Raw genomic sequence first — 17,641 nt, 5'->3', positions numbered from 1 at the left:
AAATCTGAATTCCAATAGCTCCAACAAGAAAACAAAAACTGATGAAGGAAGAGAATGGCAGCAGGGGCCCTGGGGTGCCCAACTCACCATTTCCAGCCCAGCTCCCCAAAACCAGGGATGCTCGCCCTTCCCTGCAGACCCTCTTCATAGAATCAGAGTGGTTTGGGTCAGAAGGGACCTCAAAGCCCATCCAGTCCCCCCCCTGCCATGGGCAGGGACACCTCCCTCTGGATCAGGGACTCCGAGCCCCATCCAACCTGGCCTGGAACCCCTCCAGGGATGGGGCAGCCCCCACTGCTCTGGGCAACCTGGGCCAGGGCCTCCCCACCCTCACAGCAAAACATTTCTTCACAAGATCTCATCTCAGTCTCCCCTCTTTCAGCTGAAAAACCATTCCTGCTCATCCTATCCCTGCACTCCCTGATCCAGAGCCCCTCCCCAGCTTTCCTGGAGCCCCTTTCAGCCCTGGAAGCTGCTCTAAGGTCCCCCCGGAGCCTTCTCTTCTCCAGGCTGAACAACCCCAACTCTCCCACAGCCTCTCCTCACAGTAGAGGTGCGCTCCTGCCCTCCAAACACTTTCCTCAGACTCCCTGAAGTCACCATTATCTCACAAAACCCGCACCCAATAGCTCATTAGAGCAAACAATAATGGAAAATCCACAGAGGAAACCAGACTGATATTTTTTTAAAATCTCTTTATTGTAAATAAATGCTCCTGGGATATTTCTCCTCCCGAGTACACAACACACAGCACAAGTTTACATACACTGCACGTATTTTAAACCTAAAAAAATAACATGAGAAAGCAGCAATATAGCCAAACTGCAAGTAGACGAGTAACATCCATCTCAGTAAACACAATATACAGAGATGCAGTTTGCAGACCGCGTTCAGAGAGACGGAGGAGCTGTGGGAGAGGTGGCGGTGGCACCAGCAGCACTCGCCCAGCGCCCTTTGGACGAGCAGGGGTGCAGGGTTGGGATGTACCCCCAGGGCAGGTGGTTCCTGGAAGCTCTGGCAGCGATGCCTCTCCTCCCACGGCTGCTCCTCAGCCCACAGGGGCTGGGCTGCCCTTCCCTGGCCCCCGTCACTGCGCTGCCAGGAAGGGGACGCCGTACAGAGAGGTGACAGCTCTAACGTCACAGCCAGTGTACACAAACTCACGGCACCTGACCTGGTTTGAAGCCTTTTTTCCTCACTTCCCAGTTTCCCCCATTGCAGGCAGCAGAGATGGAGCACATTTTGCCTGAGCGATCGTTTTCTCCCAAAATAATGCTGATGGGGCAGGCGGATCCTGGACCGCGATGCTCACGGATGGTGACAGCCGGCACCGCCACCTTTGTGCCAGAAACAGACGGGTGGAAAGTCAGGGAAACACAGAACCAGCCCCACTCACGGTGCAATGCTTCCAAAGGCACCAAGACAGCTTCTACCCCTCCAAATTCACCACCTCCACCTGCTCAGCCCAAGGCATCAGCTCTGGTATGACTGACAGCACGAGCCTCTGCTAATTCCCAGCTCAGGTCCATTGTGCAATTGTTTATTCTAGGGTATTTGCATGCACAGTTCCAAGGAAATCAGCTGATTTCAAGGCAATAGCTGGCACGGGGATCTGCCGGCCCTGGGGTGATGGGTGGCTGCCAGCCCAGCCACCCCCGAGAGCTCCAGGCTTGGAAGGATCACGGGTGTGAGGTCTGTTTCACCCCCACAGCAACGATGAGTACACGATCATCACAAATCTGCTGCTGTTGCATGTCAATAAATGTACTTACACCTTTTGAAAGTTAAAGTACAGCAGGGGAAACCTACAGTTAGGCTTTAATTAAAGCAGAAGGGCTGCCATCTGCAGAGGTGGCCGAGAGGTTCCACCCCATGATCCAGACAACCACAGCCAAAGCAAAGACCCACTTGATGGGAATAAGGACCCCCCATCAGCGTCCTAAACCTGCAGACCTGTTTTCTAGCACAACAAATATGACAAACCAATACATTAACAGTTACATTCATGAATCCTGGCAGGTAAAAATAGATATTGTCTCCTTACAACCATTAACGACTCAGTGATACAAAGATAATTAACTCCTTGGCAAGCTATTACAGCATATTGTGCGTAAACATCCTACAGTACATTGCTAGTCCTGCTTCCCGACAGAGCTGGAGGTTTCTCAGTCGGAGCAGCCAGCGCGATGCGGTGCAGGTTTGTGCGTTATAGAGCATTACTGGAGTGTGACAGCGAGTATTACCACACAATAGGCTACAAATATCTTCATTTCCCCCTCTACCCCGCCTTTTCCTGGCTTATTTCTAAGCATTCCAACCTTTAAAACTGAAGAAGAGACAGTGCTGCTCTTGCAGAAGGCTGAAGCAAACCTGTGCCCCGGTGGGAACAACACTAATAAAACTCAGTTTCTCACGCACTAAATTTCCTCCCTCTATGGTGCAATGGCTTTAGATCAACACACGCCTCTGCTTCACATAAATCCTTGAGGGTTAAAATTAGAGCCTATGCCTTTGCCATGGACCTCTCCAGCTCAGCTTTATCAAATTAAAGTTCTGGGAGTGTTGAAAAAAGAAAAGAGTTTGAGCTCAAAATCCCCAGGCAAACCTCAGGATTCAGGGCTGCGGAGCAGCTCTGCCACCAGGGCTGGAGTGCTGGTGTTTCTCAAGCATAGATCCATATTACGGGTATGGCCAACGCTTATTTACACATTTAAAGTGAGCAACCTGAGTCACAGAAGTTGCTCGTATAAATCCTCAAGTCACTGGAAAACAGAGCAGCCTCCTGCTTTATCCCTAAATGCTCCTTGTCTTCACCCAACCTGAGGATTTTGCCCTTAGTGCAAGAATGGGAGGAGTGTGATAAAACGGAGTTTGGCAAAAGACAAGCCAAGACTTGGGGCAGAAAACTGTAGATTTGGGGTTTGCTTCCCCTGCAAAGGGGAAAGGAGGGATTTAAGTAACGGGGATGTAGGTAACAGGCAGCTGTCACACGAGCAGAGGAGTCTCTCTGTCCGTGTACTAAAGGCTACGGCAGCTTAAACTCTATCCAAGGCAGCATTGGACGTGGGTAACATTCACAGCGTCTTCATAGGGAAGCTTAAAAACTTGTTGTAGGCCTATGGTTTGATACATTAAAGAGATAACGGGTGAAAGTCATGCGCTTCTGCAAACTCTGCACAGGGGGCCCTGCTGGTCCCGGACACTGAGCAAAGCAATGCTCATTTTCTACAGTAATAGATAAAACCATCCACAAAAGCCAAGAAAAATGAATAAGAGGGTGAGGCTTAGATCAGGGTACAAAGCAAAAGCAGGGCTTGACTTCGGATTGAACAGCGCTGGCAGCCACGCTGCTCCCAGCGCCAGAGCTTTTATTCCCTTCTGCCCCTCGCAGGTGCTGTCCCACGGGATTCGTGCCCTGACAAGTGCCTCGTGTTACACCATGTGCAAAAAGCCCTCCCAGAGCAAAGGAACAGGCTCAGATCGGGGCATTCAAATCAGCGGTTATAAAAGCACAGTCAAACGACACCTGGAGCTCTTTCAATGGTTAAAGGACACAAGAACTGCATTTGAGCTTGGAAATGCTCAATAAAAATGAAAGAAAATCTGGGGATTTGGTCTGACAACACTTCTTCCAAAGAAAAGCTGCTGCAGCGAGTACGGATATGACTGCTTTGTCCCTGTCAATACTGCGGGCAATTTGCCACCCGACCAGAAGAAAAGATGTGGGACACTAACGCCCAGAAAGCCCAGGGATGCATTAGCTCACGTGTGTTAAAAGCAGGTTGAAAAACCTTCGTAATGACTTTTCTCCAACCTCATTGACAGACGCTTAAGCATTCAGAAAGAGAAGATACAGACTCTACAAACACATTTCAGAGGAGAGTACTGGCCAAAGCGGCGCGTGCAGCTCACTGTGCTCCGGGGACGCTCGCCTCCCAGCCGCAGGGCTCTTCCTGGCCATGGAAATCGCCGCCGAATTGGAGATTGGAGAGCACAAAGCTCTACACCGTTAAACCAGCCATCCTCTACAAATAAGAGATAAATGGTACAGGTTATAATAAGAGTAAGGCAGGATGCTAAAGCAGGGCTGGGGAACAGACAGCTGCTTCGCAGGAGGATCCAACCAGCTCCACGTAGGTGGTCTATGTCACAGTAACCACCTGAGGATTTACTTATTTACTCCTCCCTGAATAAATAATGAGCTGCTTCACATTTTGCACGGTCCTTTAACCTCTGGCAGAACTCCACACGAAGGGTTTCCCAGTCCCAGCCTGACCTCAGGTTTACTGGGATGTTTCACAGGCAATAACGAAGCAGGCTGGTTACTCAGGGTTACTCACTTTTATTTATCTTCTCCATAGGAAAATACACTTCCAGCACAAACAAAAGCCATCACAGTAATCATTTGGCCTATTAACCAAAATAAATACTTATAGCTTTGATAAAACACCTTCCAGTGCCTCACCGAGGGTCAGACAGAGGACAGGAACACACTCAGGTCAGTACAAGTGAAATATAGATTTACAAATGCACAAGCACGAGTTCCAACCCGACAGCCAGGATTTCCCGCAGCTGCTGGTCATGCAGTGGCTCAAGAGCACAGAAAACGCACGGAGGGGCTCCAACTCACACCGAGCTCAGCACTCACAGTGCTTTGAGTGTACAACACGATGCGTGAATTGATAACGTGCAGTTTGCTTTGTTACCGAACCAGCGCTGTTTTGCAATAAAAATAAATGGCACTGCCATGGAGCCAATTTGCTAACGATTAACAGCGGCACCAACACTTAAAAGCCAACAGCCAGGAAATCCAGACCCTACGTATTTTCTATTTGCAATTTAAAAAATAAATAAATCTCTAAACAGCTTTCCCGACATTGACACTTAAAAAAGTCGCCACCATCAGACAGAGGTAACCCATAATAGCTGCTCACGTGCTACTTTCTCAGGCAAAACATCAGCATTACAAAGGAAGAAGGTTTGTGCTGGAACGAGTCACCTTCATGTCTCTGGAAACCCTCCTAGGAAGTCCGAGTTATTTGTTTGAACACAGGGGAAAGAAACACTTGAAGCACAGCGTTAAAAAGGTCATTTTGCAAAGCTGGCGTACACAGTCCATTTCTAAACCTACAGCTCCTTTTGGCTCAGGGTAAAGGCAAATCCAAAGGTGCAAGGCTTCGATTTTGAGCCTACGGATAATTTCCCTTTGATTTGATTCTAAATTCATATCACCCAGTATAGGAACAATGATTTAGTAGATTTATCATATGCTCCTCCAGCTCAGGTTCTTTCTCCTTTTCCCCTTCATCTTCAACATTAAGGCCTCGGGAACCCAGGGAGACGGGGAACTCTAGGAAGAAGGTGCCTTTTTGCATTGCTACTGGCTGGACCATTCCCAAGTCCACCATCCCGACGCAGGAGATGCTCTACAGCAACATCTGAGCTCAACGCTTTGTGCGCTTCTGCGGCTTTAGAAGGACAGTCAGGAAGAAAACTCTGCAGCATTATCAAAAACGCTATCGCAAACCAGAGAGTAGGAGACAGAGGCGTGTAACTTTAGGATCAATCCCATACCTTTTTGTCCTACGACACGTCTGTAAATACTGGTGATGGAGAAAGACAGAGCAGCCACACTGAGAACATTGTTGGAAGAGCTTTGCTTCAAGGATAAAGTGCAATTACAGTAAAAACTTGCACATTCAAACAGCCGAATACATTCAAGCAGGAGTTTCTACCCAGGCAGAGGTAGGAGCTGTGCCTTCCTCGCCTGGAAGAGACGAGCTGCATCCTTGGGCAGTAAGAGTCGTGCCCCATCGCTGCGGGGACCACTCTGCTGCAGCAAACAGGAGCCAGTTCTTCATCAAAACCCGAATCCTATCTTAATGCCTGACATACAGAAACTTAATCAGCTACCATTTCAATCTTTGTGCCAAACTCAGCTCTCCCTTTGATGCCAGAGCACCAGGAGCAAGAAGATTTGCCCGGAGCCTCAGGGCTGAGGCAAAGAGGGTACAGAGCTTGGCTGAGAGGCAGAGCGTGTCAGCAACGCACGCAGAGACTTGAAGCCTCTGAGGACACAGCTTCTGCCACCTCTGAGCCCACCGTAGGTGCTCCACAGCACAGCCTGCTGCTCCCACCGACCGAGAGGGCGGCCAAAAGGCGGTGGGAGCAGCCAGGAGCTGGGGGTCACCCCAGCACACGCGGACAAGCACGGCAGCGTTTGGAGGATGCTGCATGGGCACTGCCGAGCTGCCCCACAGCCCCAGGCAAGGACCTGCTGTGCACAGCCAGGCCCCCAGAAGAGCACCTACACCGTGAAAAACTAGTATGAGACAAAAAACATCAGCGTTGCATGTACTGCAGGAGGAAAAACACCTGGTAAGCCAAGCGAGGGGTCGCAGCAGGGTCTGCCAGAGCCACCAGCAGAGCAGGGGACAGAGCCGGGCCACAGGGATGGCAGCAGCACGGCGAAGCGAGGGCATCTGTGGCCTTTCTGCGCAGGGTGACAGCCAAGGTCTCATCCAAACCCCTTACTCGGAGGCAGAGAGGGAAGCCAAGGTCTCGTGGGTGATGCCGGCTGCTGGCTCCCTGGAGAGGAGGGAGAGACAAGGACATGCTCTCCCCTGAGGTTGGGAGAGAGACAGTCCTGCTCTCTTCACCCCCAGTCAGAGGTGACTCCAAGGGGATGTGAGGACTCTGTGACAACTGCCACGCACACAAAAAGGCTGATCCACCCAGCTGCTTGCCAGGGATGTGCTAAACCCACCCAGCTCCCACCGGTCACGGGGAGCCGGGGCTGAGCAGCTCCACTCCCATCCAGGCTGTGATCCTATGACTCCTTCAAAATCCCAGTGATAAATATCATCACCACACCCTGTCCCAGGCAGAGAGGGGACATAAGGGAGACCCACTCGGTACCAGCTACGTGGCTCAGCCCAGCAGTGCTCGCACAGAGCACTTCCACGTCCTGGTCCAGAGCAAGCTCAGGGTTTAAAGCACTTTGGCAGGCAACCAGCGCGAGCACGATGCACCAGTAAGTCCAGCTGGAGCCCCCGGATCAATGGGCTCAACCTGGTAACGTATTCCTCCTGTGCCGAGGTCCCTCTTAATGACAGGTTGTTATGCAGCAAAAGACTTTTCTGCTCTATGCCTTTGTCCTTCCCCAAAGTAGTTTCCATGCAGCATTAATCAAGAGAAGTCCTACTTACTAAACCAAAAGAGAGCACACACAAGCTGCTTTCAGTGGTACTCACAGGCAAGCACTTCCCCCTTGAGGCTGCAAAGGAAAAAGAAACAGCAGAGGAGAGCTCAGAGTGCATTTGAAAGGAGATTTAAAAAGTAACAGTAAAAGCAGCAAAGCAAAGGAGGAAAGAAGTGAAGCAACCCCAAAGATTTCAGGTGAGGGAGCTCCGGGCAGGCTTGTATCACAGCTGGAGGTGATACAAGGTATGGACACCGCGTGCTGTGGTACATGGCCACCTCCTCCACTCCTGCCCATCTCAAGGGCTCCATCCAGGCAAAAGACCTCAAGACAGCATGATTACCTACTGCGCACCCAGCCCCAGCCCCAGGGCTTCGAAACACTCCTTCAGCCCAGAGCTGCCAGGGCTTCAATGTTACAATTCGGAAGGGTACAACTGGAACCATGGAGCAGCTAAAGAGGGGATTCCCATCCTTGAGCTGCCCCAACTGGAGACCCCTATAAATTAAAGGCCTTGGGCAGTCAGGGTCCTGTCCAGCTGAGGCTTCACCCAGAGCTGCTGTGGGCCAAACCCACCGCAACGCAAAGCCCTGTCAGGCTCAGTTCCCACCAGAGCCCCCCACTTTAGGCATGTCTAAGCCTTGGGCTCTTCACCAAGTAGAAAACCATCAGCAGCGTTCACCTGTGCTGCACTGCCCATTCTTTCACTCTGGCCACTGACTGCTAACAGGGAGGAGGGCAACAAGAAGCCGGGATCACTGAACAGCTTGGAAAACATTAACCTCTAAAGAATCCAAGACTATTTGGTAACAATGGGTGTCTCTACACAAGGAGCACAGCCAAGACCTCCTCAAAGTCCACCATGCACCTCCTCTCTGCCTCATTTGGCAGGCAGCAACGTGCGGCCCTGCAGGCTCCAAAGCACAGAAAAACACCTCACATAACAGAGAAACAATTTAAAATGAGCAAAGAAACAAACAGGGCTTCGTATCCAATGCTGATGAGGATCTACACGCTTCTAAGCTAAGAGAAATGCCAAGCACCAAACCCCGAACTGTGGGCACTCGGAGCCCAAGCTCTGTTCAAGAAGCTCCTGATATTGGATCTACAGGGAAATGGGCACCAACAAAACCACAGACACCCCTGGAAAGGGTCTGTATTTCAGAGAGGATCAGTGACAACCGCGAGTGACGCTGGGAAGAGAGACATAGGGAAGGTATCACCTGGACACCAACTTGCAGCTGTGGCCGGTTGGCCCCATCTCGAGCTTCCAGGGATGGGAAAGGCCCCAGCAGGTCAAGAGGTTTGCTCCCAACGCTGTAATGTCGTGGGCGCTTTACTGTGTCCGCGCTGGCCCGCGGCGTAAAGCTGTTTCTTCTCATCCTTACAGGGGTTTGGCTGGCAGGAAGCTTGCTCTGATCCCAGATGGAGGGTATCACAAGGAATGAAAAGGGGAACCAGTTTAAAACCACATCACACACCAGCGTACACCTCCAGCAGCCCCCCCCCGCAGGCACCCTCAAGCTGCCGGGGCTGCGGCTCAGCGAACCCCACATCTGCGCTGGCACAACCGCTCTACGCCTTTCGCCAGTGGTGGGGGACAACCACCTCTGTTGGTTAATCGGGCTCAGAACGCACAGAAAAAGTGTGTTTTTTCAGCAGTTTTAGTTCCCTTTGAGACTTTTTTTTTGCTCAAGTGGCTTCGGCTTTTAGTTTTAATTGGGTTTTTATTTATTTTCTTTTTTTTTTTCCTCCCTGCAATCAGTTTATGGGGGGAGAAAAAATAATACTCAGAGTCATGGAATAGTTTGGAAGGGACCTCAAAGCCCATGCAGTCCCACCCCTGCCATGGGCAGGGACACCTCCCACTGGCTCAGGGGCTCCAAGCCCCATCCAACCTGGCCTGGAACCCCTCCAGGGATGGGGCAGCACCGCTGCTCTGGGCAACCTGGGCCAGGGCCTCCCCACCCTCACAGCAGAGCATTTCTCCTGAAATCTCACCTCAATCTCCCCTCTTGCAGAGGAAAATCATTCCCCTCGTCCTGTCCCTGCACTCCCTGATTAAGAGTGTAAAATAACTGTATCCCAGGCAATCGGATAACTCTTTAGAAAAAGAACGACAACAAGCAGCTAAAAACCTAAAGGTACCAAGAGAACTTAAAATGTGATGTACTGGGGCTTGCCGTGAGCCAGGGAAGGGGAGAGTCGGTTTGGGCATTTAACTGGGAGAGTTAATTGCAGGCAATCGCTACGGGGCATCAGTCCCCCCTGTAAAACAGCATCTGAAAAACCCAGCACCTGAAACAGCAGCTGCTTCTACAGATTCAGCATACTGAACACGCTTTCCTGAACAGGGCAGATGGGCAGCTACCCCAGTCACAGGAGAGACAGGGTTTCAGAAATCCCAACAGTCACATCTGAAGAGTTCCCACCACTGCTGTGAGAAGATGCCCAGTGCGACGGAGGTAAAGTGGATCCATTCCCTCCCAACCCTGGCACAGACAACATTTAGCAACACCACAGTCGTGCACCAAATACTCCTAAAAGGCACATGAAGTATGCAGAAACGAGGGAAAAACCTCCAGTCCTCCCAGCCACCCGGCTCTGGGGGCTGCAAACACTGCTGAGAGCCCCCGAGAATGCAATCCAGAGCCCAGCCTTGCCCCGACAGCAGTTATCAAAAGGGAAAGGTCATCACGACAATGGGAAGAATTCACATTAAACATTCTGGCAACTCTTCTTGAGATTACCACAACTAATGCAAAAAAAAAAAATCAACAACAAATACTTCACTGAAAACTGAGAGTGACACTGGAATTTAAATTTTACATCCTAAATTTGCCCATTCTGCTTCCTAGAGTAGCTGTGAAAAACATTTGCCCCTAGTCAGGGAAAGACATCAATTCAGCTTACAATTAATTCGGCTTTTGGAGCTTGTTTTTGAAGCAAGTCTTTCTAGTCATTGAAAGCAAATGGTATTTCTGAATGCGTTTAAGAATGTTGCAGCTTTGGAACTGCTTTTTGGAAAGGTATAAAAGCCACAGCCACGCAGCAAGACTTACTGAGTTCAGAGAGGGTTTGTCACGGTGGGTGTTCACTGCTTCCACGTTCAGGGTGATCGTCTCCACCTTACAGCCTTTACCAAAGAAAAAAACAAAAACAAGTTCATAGGAGAAAGGGTAATTCATTAAATACCCAATTTTTATTCTAGTAAATTTTATTTAATTTATTTTCTATCTGTGTTATTTATTTGTTTTCATCAACTGGTGAAACCCGCAATCGTCCCTCGTTTAGGAGCAGCCACAGCAGAACACCCCCACACACACACATCTCCCCCAGACCCTTCCCACTCTCCCCTCATTTAATATACATTAAAATATTCACAGTAAGTCCAGTTGTTGCTGCTCACGGACCTAAACTTCCATCGGACTCAGACAAACGAGAGAAAGAATGAAAGGCAGTGTTTACCGTATGCCACAGGCGTGAGCTTGAGGATGGTGTGGAGGGGGCAGCGCAGGTAGGGCAGCTCATCTAGGAGAAAGGCGGGCGTTACAGGGGTGTTCCAGGCGTTTATCGGCTCCCCGTGCTCGCCACCCCCTCTCCCCAGGCTTTGCACAGGACCTTTTGCACTGGACACCAACCTCACCAGCACCTCCTGCCCGCGGTGGGGTCACAGCCCCTCGACCGCCCTCCCCACCCCTAGAGCCACAAGAGGGGATTGTTCCCACAGTTTCCAGCCAGAGGAGACCCGTTTGGCCACAGGTGAGTGGGAAAGCATGGATCCAAACCAGTCTTATTTCAAACTGTATTAAAAGCTTATTAAGCACCAGTGTTGCTGCATAAAGGAGTTTGCAGCAGAGTGGAAGGAGCGCCCAAGATCAGCGTTTTGCTGGACCATAGCCCTACAGATAAACCTTCACCAACTCCCGATGCATCAGAGAACTTTTTCTTTACATTGAAACAAAATAATCCCCTAGAGATTAGCGATAGGACAAGGGAGACTGGTTTTCAACGGAAAGAGGGGAGACTGAGATGAGATCTGAGGGAGAAATGTTTTGCTGTGAGGGTGGGGAGGCCCTGGCCCAGGGTGCCCAGAGCAGTGGTGGCTGCCCCATCCCTGGAGGGGTTCCAGGCCAGGTTGGATGGGGCTCGGAGCCCCTGAGCCAGTGGGAGGTGTCCCTGCCCATGGCAGAGGATGGGACTGGATGGGCTTTGAGGTCCCTTCCATCCCAAACCATTCTATGACTCTTGCTAAGGTCCCTGCGCTGCTGACATGCAGTGGTCAAAGTGTTTCAGTAATGTTTTCTTATTTTCCTTTTTTAAGCAGTTTTTCCCTTGTGAAAAATCAAAACAGTAATTACAAGCCACCCTTCTAAAAGCTCTGCAAAGGAAGCAGTGAGAGAAGCCAGCCCCTAACATCATACGTTTATTTTTGTACCTGCACTCTTGTCAAGAAAATAAGCCAACAGGCACCTCATAACCGCCTGGTGGGAGATAACGAGGACATTGCCTTGCCGTTCGAGCTCCATAATTACCGGCTCCAGGCGCTGGACCAAGTCCTGGTAAGACTGAAAAATAAAACAGGAATTTTGCAAGAGGTTTTGTAAACAGAGACTTAAAGCAGAAGCAGCAATTAAAGCAGCCTCACATACAGGAAAACATCAGTTAAAATATCAAAATGCCGGAGTTATGGATGATCTGGTAAACACAGAAGAAAGCAAACAACAGAAGGTGATATTTAATGCCTACAATCCTCTGATGATGGGAGGATCCAGATTACCGGTAACTCTTCATGAGTGCAGTAAGAGAAACAAAATAGTAAATTATACGTTTCAACAAGGTTGTGAAGTAAAACCAGAAATGACTTCATCCCACAACCAGAACCATTTTCTTCCCACAGTGTTTTTCCACAGTGACGATTCAGGCCTCAGCCAAACGAGCAGAAACCTCTCAGGATCAGAGGGGAGCATCAAGCAGCCTGGTTATTGGAAAGCACCTCCTGCACCCCACGATAAAGGAAAGCAATAAACCTTCCCTCTAAGAGAGAGATGGGAATCCTAATGTTTTCAGTTTCTCGTATAAATATTGACAGAAAAAGTTAAAATAAAGTCCTTCCATTTTACACATTTGTTCTACACAGACTGCATCTTATTGTCATTTCTTAAGGGTCTTCACCTCTCCTCCAGGATAGCGATAAAGGTATTTCTCTTGATCCCTCATGGCAAACTCCTCTGGATACTTGGCTTCGATCTCGGCATAGGTCATTTCTTCACACACCCCCTGAGGGAAGAAGGACTCATTACACCATGTTGGCCTTCAGCAGAGGTACCACACAACCAAAAAGGCAAGTGGCTGCCATCAGTAACCCCTTCACGTGACAAAAAAATTCAAGTATCGCATCCGAGACAGCCATCCACGCAGCATTTGTGCCCACCACACCCAGGGTGCTTTGAAATAGATTTGAAATAAAAACAGAAGTCCTAAACTCCCCATTTGTCAGGGATGAAAATGAGCGTTCACTTCCACAGCATCAACCCCGCAATTTCTTCTGCCTGAAAGAATCGGAGTGGGAGCAGCAACCTTTGTCCATTAAGGATGTGTGGCAAACGCTCGGGGTGTTCAATGTTATTTCCTTTCCCCACACCAGCTGGATACGTTTACAGCAAAGTCCAGCAGCTCCAGGCATTGCCAGCCCTGTGCTAAACCATCCCAAACCTCCTGATGACAACGGGTGGAGCGTGTTACATACAGCCACACTTACAAATGGGCAGGAAATAGTCAAGTTTATCAGGTATGAATTTGTTTTCAAACATTCTTTCCCATCTATAAAAGGCAAAGGCTTCAACCAGCATCTCACTTACAGCATCGATCTCATTGAGAATCTTCCACTGCTCGTATGTGACCCCCAGGGACTCGGCAGTCTGGATTGTTCTTTTCAGCTGGCTCGTCCACACCTTCAGGTCAATGATTTCCTGCTCCTCAATGAACTTCTTCAGTGCCTGAGCAAACTGAGACAAGAGGCAGAGGAGGGTCAGGAGGGAACAGAAGCTGCCAACACCGGTAAAAGCATCATTTCAAGGGCTGTGGCTGTTGCGGCAAGATCCAACTGCGGGGCTGCCCCTCGCAGGAGTCGGATGCAGCACGCGGCTCTGACCCTGGTCACACAACACTTCACGAATACAGCAACCCGGCTGCTGCCAGACACATACCTGCTTCCCACGTGGCGACAGACCAGAATCCCCACCAATCTTGCCAACAAGATTATATTCACTCTCACCATGTCGGCAAAGGTAGATGGTACGCGGCTGGACATGAATGTTCATTAGGTAATAGACGATTTTACTCTGGATGTAATCTTGGACTCTGTTTACTAGGAACCGCTGTCCCACATTGATCACTTTAATGAAGGAAAGATCTCTGGAGTCAACATAAAATAAGAACACCCACACGACTGGTTTTAAAAAGGAAGCATGTATATCTGCGGGTGTAATCTAGCTAGTTAGCCTCTAGTAAAGGCATCAGCACTACCACTGGGTCGCTCCAGCAGGTAGAAGAGACCCTGAACTGCTGCACTTAAATGAAGGAGCTGCGTTAAACTGCACTACACTAATGAAAAAGTCCTTTTGAATCACTTGGGACCCAAGGAAATCACCTTTACACGAGCAATCGCGCTTTGGGGGAGCAGAGGCTGCATCAGACACGTTGCAGCAACCTGAGCCAGAGAAGAGCAGCCACGAAGCACAGCAGCTCATGTGTGCAAGGACAAGACGCACCCCCGGGGCTTTGCTTACTTGTCATATGCGTCAGGATCAAGAGGCTGGTAAGTGACCTTGTAGCACTCAATCCTCTTCAGGAAATCATCCATCACGTTCTCCCTGTCTCTCTCTGGGTAATCAGGGCTGGAAACTTTCACCTCCTGATCAAGAGACAGCAATGCTTTGTGAGAGTTAAGCAAATTTGACACAGAGCAAAAGCAACGCTGAATAACATTATTCTTCCCTTCTGAAATAAAAGAGCATTGTTTAATGCTGCCCTGTGGAAAAACCTGCTCCTGGAGAGGAAACAAAGGGCGACTCTGAAGGCGCTGTAGCGCTTGGCCCTGCGACAGACACAGCTGGCTCACTGCTAGCTGTCCCTGCGAGCCACCCGCCTTCCCGCGACAAGAAAACACGTTTCAAGGTCAAATGTTCCTCAGCTTCATTTGATTTCCACGTTCTCACGTAACTCACTGCATCGGCAGCTTTTATAAACTTGCAAACCTTTGCTGCCTATTACCAAGTCGAAACATAAGAGCAAAGGCATTTGCAGAGGTTGCTGTACGCTGCCGTAGCCGGTGACCTTGCACCGAGCACCTGAGCTCCCGCGGTAAGCACTGGCTGCTGAGCCTGGAAAACGCAGCACGCACCAGGATATTGGCAGCAATGACTTCCGGATCGTCACAGACGGACTCCACAAAAAAAAACCTATGAAGGAGGAAAGGAAGCACGTTTCAGAGAGCTAAGAATCACAGCTCGAGAGCTGCTGCCTGAGGGAACAACCATGTCCCTCGGCGCAGCAACCACAACTACAAACTCAACACCAGAGCACTACCTTGAAAGCATTTTCCTTAGCAAAATTTAAGATCATGTCCCGCCTTTCTCGAGTTGTGTTGGTGGCATCAAACACCTACCAGAAAAGGAGTAAGTACAGAGAGACTTTATAGCAGCTGTTCAGTACGTTAATGGGGGCCTACAAGAAAGCTGGGAAGGGCCTCTTGATCAGGGAGTGAAGGGATGGGATGAAGGGAACAGGTTTCAGCAGAAAGAGGGGAAATTGAGATGAGATCTTGGGCAGAAATGTTTTGCTGTGAGGGTGGGGAGGCCCTGGCCCAGGTTGCCCAGAGCAGTGGTGGCTGCCCCATCCCTGGAGGGGTTCCAGGCCAGGTTGGATGGGGCTCGGAGCCCCTGAGCCAGTGGGAGGTGTCCCTGACCATGGCAGGGGTGGGACTGGATGGGCTTTGAGGTCCCTTCCAACCCAAACCGTTCTGTGATTCTATGATTCTAAGTAGCAAACAAGTTCATCTAAAGCTTTTAAACCAGCCCCAGTTCATCTGGGATCACCGTCCCAAACAACCTGGGCAAAACTACCCAGATATAAACCCACGTATAGCCCAGAAAAGTCTTACAGCTATTTGCCCACACTCCTCCAAGAGATAAGCCTTCACGTCGTCCAGAGCCACTAAGGCACACCGTCTGCAAGAGAGAAAGGGGCATAGCCAAGCGTTCAGCTGGCAGGGCTTCTGAGAGATTTAAACTCCTCTTCTCTCTGCCTGTGGAGGATCCACCCCTGCACCTTTCAAGAGCTCCACAGACTCTGCAGAGAGCACAAGGCATCGTTATCTATAACCTACTTCATATTTTACTCATTGCATTTGCAGCACCTGCTCTCTGGGCCGGCTTGAAGTCAATGACAAAACTCCCCCACGTAGCACCCTGGCATGGTCTGCAAGACCTCCTCCCTGGTTTTCATGGGCACTAAACCCTATTTTTGCTCCCCAAATAGAGAGGCTGCCAAGACCCAAGACCGCTCAGACCGTTGGAGCCCCAATGCTGACTTACTTGCGGATCTCCATGGCTTCTTTGTTATCATGCCTGAAGAAGTCATAGGACTTGTAAGACTTGACCGCTTCCCGGCGATAGACCCCTAAATTAAACACTTCACACAAAAAAGACGAGCGCGTGAGACAGACGGCATTCCGTACACGGATCCCACAGCGCTCTCTGCAAAGGGCAGAGCCCCCCACGCACCTTTGGTGGGCACCCCGATCCAGTTAAGGTAGCGGGTGAGCTTCTTGGACACGTAAGTTTTGCCACGTGCGGGCAGCCCGATCATCACGATCAGCGTCGGGGAGTTGGTCATGTAGGAAGCCCATGCTGGAAAAAAAAATCACCCAGGAGCATCACGGAGGAGCCAGGAGCAAAAGGCAAGTCCCAACCGTCTCCCAGATGAACAGACTGTCACCATGCATCGCATAACGGGCTCATTATTGTGTCCTTGCAGCTAATTAACCTGCCTGGACCACTCTCTGGTCTCCCAGGCGTTACCTAATGAGGCAAACTCGCTGTGGTTAATGGCACCGATATCAGCCTTTTTGCGTTAAAAATATTTACCTACCAGGTAGCAGCTGTCAAGGACACAAGAAACGTATTTATAGCAAAACGGGCAGATTCTCTCTGAAAACGGGCAAAGAAGACGCCCCGGGGGAGGTGGATTTGGGGGAAAAGCAACGCCGGGGAGTGCTCACAGCACCCAAGGGTGACAGAAACGGAGGGATCGGGGGTGAAGAGCATCGGGATGGGACGGGACTGGGCACAGGGAGCACCGGGACCGCGCTCCTGCCAGGGAACAGCACTGGGGGGGACACTGGGATGGGAGAGGGATGGGAGAGGGATGGGAGAGGGATGGGAGAGGGATGGGAGAGGGATGGGAGAGGGATGGGAGAGGGATGGGAGAGGGCACGGAGAGGGCACTGCAGGCAGCGGGGGCACCGGGCACGAAGGGACCGGGCACCGTGGGCACCAGGAGGGCACCGGGATGGGTCAGGGCACCCAAACGGGACCAGACACACCAGGACCGGGCACCGCTGGCACGGGGGAACAACCGGGCACCGGGCACCCCAGGACGGGCGGGGACACCGGGAGGACCGGGCACCCTGGGGGGAGCCGGGAGGGACGGGACCGGGGACGGGACCGGGCACGGGGGGCACCGGACACCTTGGGGGGAACCGGGAGCGACGGGACCGGGCACGGGGGGCACCGGAGGCACCGGGACCGGCGCAGCCACCAGGACCACGGGCACCAAGGGCACTGCGACCGCGGTCTCGCCCCAAAACGGCACCGGCGGGGACACCGGGACCAGTGCCGGATGGAGATTCACTAAGCGGCACATGGAGCGTTTTCCCCCTAATTACCTCAGTTTCCCCCCCTTCCCCGCATCCCCCGCCACTCACAGCACTGCTTCTCCCCGCCTCGCAGAGCCCCGGCCCTGCCCCGGGGGGCGCCGCCGTCCCGGGGCGCTGCCGACATTGCTCCGCGCCGCCGCGCCGCATGCAAATCGTATGCAAATCACTCGCCGAGCGACGTCACGGATGCAAATGAATGGGCGCCCCCGCGGCCCCGCCCCCCCGCGGCCGGAGGGCGCGCCTCCCGCTGATTGGACAGCGCGCAGCCAATCATGGGGCGCGGCGCGTGTTCTCGCGAGATGAAGCGGTCCATCGGGCACAGCGGGAATTCTCGCGAGAGCTGGCGAGCGGCTCGCTGATTAAGCACCGCGCAGCCAGTCAAGGGGCGCGGCGCGAGTTCTCGCAAGAGCTCCCGCCACGTCTCACCCGGTGCGCTGGTTCTCACGAGAACTGGCGGACTCCTTTCTCATTGGACACCACGTAGCCAATGATGGGGCGCG

At 51.4% G+C, this 17,641-nt stretch overlaps 1 protein-coding gene across 12 annotated transcripts; it reads right to left on the bottom strand.

The window, feature by feature from the left end:
* Window positions 1–679: 679 nt before the first annotated feature.
* On the bottom strand, window positions 680–17,340 carry PFKFB2 (6-phosphofructo-2-kinase/fructose-2,6-biphosphatase 2). Of its 12 annotated transcripts, none has more exons than XR_008453478.1 (16): window positions 17,190–17,340; window positions 15,988–16,113; window positions 15,799–15,895; window positions 15,366–15,432; window positions 14,791–14,866; window positions 14,607–14,662; window positions 13,993–14,117; window positions 13,411–13,618; window positions 13,063–13,209; window positions 12,377–12,481; window positions 11,640–11,769; window positions 10,670–10,732; window positions 10,264–10,337; window positions 8,425–8,616; window positions 3,913–4,025; window positions 683–1,337 (listed from the first exon to the last, which is right to left on the bottom strand). XR_008453478.1 is itself a non-coding variant. In XM_054087594.1 (16 exons), the coding sequence occupies exons 1-15, from the start codon at window positions 17,263–17,265 to the stop codon at window positions 7,250–7,252; spliced, it is 1,569 nt and encodes a 522-aa protein (XP_053943569.1). In that variant the 5' UTR covers window positions 17,266–17,340; the 3' UTR covers window positions 4,043–6,588; window positions 7,209–7,249. The 12 variants fall into 12 exon arrangements, 8 of the variants coding, with proteins under 8 accessions (XP_053943570.1, XP_053943572.1, XP_053943565.1 ...); XM_054087594.1 differs by lacking the exons at window positions 683–1,337; window positions 3,913–4,025 and adding exons at window positions 4,043–6,588; window positions 7,209–7,276; XM_054087596.1 differs by lacking the exons at window positions 683–1,337; window positions 3,913–4,025 and adding exons at window positions 4,043–6,588; window positions 7,209–7,276 and having other exon boundaries at window positions 8,437–8,616.
* Window positions 17,341–17,641: the final 301 nt, after the last annotated feature.

The sequence above is a fragment of the Cuculus canorus genome, chromosome 24 (assembly GCF_017976375.1).
Source record: "Cuculus canorus isolate bCucCan1 chromosome 24, bCucCan1.pri, whole genome shotgun sequence".
Classification (NCBI taxonomy): domain Eukaryota; kingdom Metazoa; phylum Chordata; class Aves; order Cuculiformes; family Cuculidae; genus Cuculus; species Cuculus canorus.
The sequence above is the reverse complement of the archived record's forward strand: the minus strand, read 5'-3'. Positions and strand labels throughout refer to the sequence as shown.